This window comes from Sprattus sprattus (genome assembly GCF_963457725.1).
Source record: "Sprattus sprattus genome assembly, chromosome: 2".
In the NCBI taxonomy this organism is placed as follows: Eukaryota; Metazoa; Chordata; class Actinopteri; order Clupeiformes; family Clupeidae; genus Sprattus; species Sprattus sprattus.
The window spans coordinates 8,650,609-8,655,188 of NC_137921.1; the positions used below are offsets into that span (position 1 = coordinate 8,650,609).

The window sequence follows — 4,580 nt, forward strand, 5'->3', positions numbered from 1 at the left end:
AGAGTACCATAATTTGTTTTAAAATATTACAAACATTTCAAGTGTACTTAAAATTCTCATCTCATGGATGCTCGGTTGTATTTAGGGTTGCAGACACTGGGCGAGGAGTATGTGAACATAGTGCAGGTTGACCCCACCAAGCGGAGAGTGCCGTCGCTTTCACGCCGCGGTGCGTTCATCTTCTTTCACGTCTTCGCTCCGTATCTGCTGGACAAGCTGCTGGTGTGCCTGGAGAACGAGCTGGAGGCGGAGGACAGACCTGGCGCTTTTAGGGACTTTCCTTCGCGCTGGAACCCCATGATCTACATCAAAGCCTGGGTACAGAAGGCTGTGGGGGCCCTGACGGAGAACCAGAGGAAGAAGATGGTGCCGGTTGTCTATGCCGTTCACCAAGGCATCACTATTGTCCACCGCGTCCATGTGGCTTTGTTCTACATCTACAGCTCCTACTACCATATCAGCAAGAGAGCAGCGGGCATCGGTTATGTAAGTTGGGTTATGGCAGTGCTTCTCAACCTCAGGGCTGGCAGCCACACAAACAATCATTCTAAGGTTTACACTGACAGACAGCTCTGTAACCTGTTGCACTCTCACAATCTCAACGTTGGTTAAGTCTGTCTGTGTCAAACAACATACATTTTCTGTCAACATACATTGTCTTGTGTATGTGTTTGTGAGGAAGAGTGCATTTGTACATATTTGTCATAACTCATAACCCATTGACCTGTGTATGTGTTTGTGTGTGTGTGTGTGTATGTCTATATATATATGTGTGTGTGTGTGTGTGTGTCTATCTATGTGTGAGTGTGTGTGTGTGTGTGTTCACACATGTATTTTCATGTGTTCCTTTATGTCTGCACTTGTAGCTGCGTGTCCTGAGTGGAGCAGCTGATGAGAGGGCGATCCGTAACAGCTACAGGCTACTGGGAGGCGTGTCCCTGCTGCAGCTGGCCATCACGCTCGCCCTGCAGGTCAACAACCTCAGGCAGAGACAGAGGGCCAGGCAGGAGTGGAGACAGCACAGGAACCTGCCCTCCAGGTGTGTGTGTGTGTGTGTGTGTGTGTGTGTGTGTGTGTGTGTGTGTGTGTGTGTGTTAGACAGCACAGGAACCTGCCCTCCAGGAGTGTGTGTGTGTGTGTGTGTTAGACAGCACAGGAACCTGCCCTCCAGGTGTGTGACCTGCACTGTGTACGTCTGTGGGGGCCATCATCATGGACAGGATGTGAAACTATGCGTAAAGGGGCTTTGTGTGGTTGGGGGTGTGTGTGTTTGTTTGTTTGTTTGTTTGTAAGAGAGAGAGACACACACACATTTGCAGATGTATTTCTTTCTGCTCAGTTTTGAGTGATTTTAGAAAGCGTGATATTTACTTCTAACTGTCCGTGTGCATATGCATATAACTGCATGTCTGTGTGTGTTTGCTCGTGGTGTCATAAAAAGGTGATTATTGATCGGCAAGTTATTTTATCGATATGTTATTGAGGTATCAATATTATTAAAATTAGACAACTTTTAAATTAGATGCGTAATACAGTACTGTGTGCTTTGCGTTTCATTCAGTTGGCCTTCCGTTTAATGTAGTCTGGAGTAATAGCTTTAGGAGACCATAAGGGGGCAATATAAAATCTACATTCTGGTGGTTTGAATGGTCATTCTCTGGGAACCGATCTTATATCACATATGAACAAACATCATAGCTTATTATTCGCTGCCCTTCGGGGTCCTGTTGGGATTTTTATACTGACCGGCGGGCTATGCATTATCCCTTACGAATGCCAGTATATATTGATAACCGTCTGGAAAAATGTTTGATTATCAATGCATGAAAAGGCATCGTTCCTAAGCCTGTGTGTGTGTGTGTGTGTGTGTGTGTGTGTGTGTGTGTGTGTGTGTGTGTGTGTGTGTTCCTTAGCTCCCAGGCTGCTCAGTCTCCATCCTCGCGAGCGTCTCGTTGCATCTTGTGTCTGGAGGAGAGGAGGCATGCCACAGCCACTCCCTGTGGGCACCTCTTCTGCTGGGAGTGCATCACGGAGTGGTGCAGCAACAAGGTCCGTCTCTCAGCACCCCAAAACCCTAACCCCCAATTCACCACAGCCTCAGGGGGAACCGTCATTTCGATCCTTATTGGACAGACTAAATATTACATCCCATAATGTTCTGACCATATTCCCATATTACATACCATAAGGTTGCGGACCATATTCCCATATTACATCCCATAAGGTTTCGGACCATATTCCCATATTACATACTATAAGGGTCCGGACCATATTCCCATATTACATCCCATAAGGTTTCGGACCATATTCCCATATTACATACCATAAGGTTTCGGACCATATTCCCATATTACATCCCATAAGGTTAGAACCATATTCCCATATTACATCCCATAAGGTTTCGGACCATATTCCTATATTACATCCCATAAGGTTTTGGACCATATTCCCGTATTACATATCATAAGGTTTCGGACCATATTCACATATTACATCCCATAAGGTTTCGGACCATATTCCCATATTACATCGCCTAAGGTTAGGACCATATTCCCATATTACATCCCATAAAGTTTCGGACCATATTCCCATATTACATCCCATAAGGTTAGGACCATATACCCGTATTACATTACATCACAGAATTGAGCATTGCCTTCAGATTAAACTTCTTAAATGCTGCGTTGGCATATACTAAATAATGTGCTTACTTGCCTTGTTCTTTGGCATGTTGGCCATGGGGCTCTCAGGCCCGTCCTTTTTCTGCACGCGTGACTTGGGCTCATCAGTAGAGCTGTTGATGAGCGGAACACACACACACACACACACACACACACACCTTATTCATGGTCAAACCTGGACTTGACTTGCCTATTGTTGACTCTCTCCTTGCAGAGTGAATGCCCCTTGTGCCGGGAGAAGTTCCAGTCGCATCGACTGGTCTACCTGCGCGGCTACAAGTAGATGCAGACCCAGAAGTGACCTTGGCTGACTGTTTCTCGCGGTCTCCACAGGACTGGCTTGTTGGGGGTCATGGCAAGTGGGAGGGTCATGAATTATTCTGAGGGCCAGAGATGCACAGAGGATCAGAACCACGAAGACAGATGGGACTCCCTGAAGGGGTTAAGGTGGACAGTGCGTTATTCACCTGGCCCAAACATCCCTAGTTGTGTGCTTTCGTCCATACAGCTTGGCTGCATGACTTTCCTTCTGTTCAGTGTTCAATTACACAGTAGAGAGCCATGAACTATTGGTACAGGCCTTTTCATTTGGGAAATGGCATGTTTGGATATGCAACTGTGATATTCATGATTGGCACAATGAGAAAAGTCCTTCAATAATTTTTTTATTTTTAAATAAACTATTGCTTGGTGTGATAATAACATAATCAGTATTGGATTGTATCAGTCCCTATAATTAAATTCAATTATATTAATAAAATGCCAATAATATATTAATAAAATGCCAATAATATATTAATCCGACGTTTATGTTTCAGTTTGTGTATGTCGAGAATCCAATGTGCGCGAGGTGTTTTCACAGCACTCGCAATTCTACAGCCTTAATAGCCAGCCAGCGAACATAAGTAAAGTAAAGTTAGGTTGGTAACCTTGAAGAATCGGGTGTTTGTGAACTAAAAGGAAAAAAATGTATTAAGTGGTCATAAAAGAAAAAAAACATCTGTCACCTACATGGTTAGCTAAATCGCTAAAGTTATTTGTAAAGTGGTGAATAAGCTAATTTGGTTAAGTTCTAGCATACAAATATACAATATATTTCGCGAAAGTAGGCCTACTAGTACATATCTCTTCATCTTAAGACTTAAAGGAACATACGATGACGGCACCCAAATATTAATGGGCTGCAGTAATTACAAGACAGGCGGCGGGGAAACTTCAGAGGGCCATTCTCATTACCTTGCAGCTAACCACTAATCTTCTTGTGAGCGGCTTAACGCGACTGTAGCAGCCTGTCTACCGCAGGCGAGGACAGTTCAGTAGGCTACAGTGCGCTGCAGGCATTGTGTATTGTTGTCAATGAAACGTGTTGTCAAAAGATCGATCCACACCAGCAGCATAGGTAAGTGTCCTCTTCACTTGGAGTACCTCAAACTGAAGTGTTGCAAACAGGTAGGCTATGAACAGGTAGGCTATTATTTTGAAAGTGAAATGCTCGGTTACGTTGTTAGTGTAGCGTATAGTGTATCAGTTTGGCGCAGTTCACAGCGAAACGTGTCCACGGGATATTGAGTGTCGCGCAGCTGTGGTGACGTGATGCTTTAAAAAAAATTATCAGAGGATCAAATATTATCTTTCTATCTATTCTCTTTCACAGCCCTCACCCAGTCAGATGGCTTGGCGTTATTACTGTAAGAGTCATGGCTGGTCTCAAAGTGAAACTGAGAACAAGAAGTCCAGGTTGCTGCAGTGTAACTTGCCCATGTGTGAGGAGAATGTCGATGAAGTTCTGGAACTTTTGTCAGCCCTCAGTGATGATCAGAGCGCTCACCTCAGGGCAGCTCCTGGCAACACACCTGGCCGATCTCCCTCTGGAGCGGAGCCTATACTCCCACAACCACA

At 44.7% G+C, this 4,580-nt stretch overlaps 1 protein-coding gene across 1 annotated transcript in view; it reads left to right on the plus strand.

The window, feature by feature from the left end:
* The window catches only part of pex10 (peroxisomal biogenesis factor 10), a 3,755-nt gene extending 351 nt beyond the window's left edge, over nt 1–3,404 (plus strand). The window contains exons 3-6 of the mRNA XM_080860525.1: nt 86–486; nt 867–1,039; nt 1,914–2,049; nt 2,896–3,404. Coding sequence (XP_080716651.1) covers nt 86–486; nt 867–1,039; nt 1,914–2,049; nt 2,896–2,964 — 779 coding nt within the window. The 3' untranslated portion in view covers nt 2,965–3,404. The remainder of the gene's footprint in view (nt 1–85; nt 487–866; nt 1,040–1,913; nt 2,050–2,895) is intronic.
* Nucleotides 3,405–4,580: the final 1,176 nt, after the last annotated feature.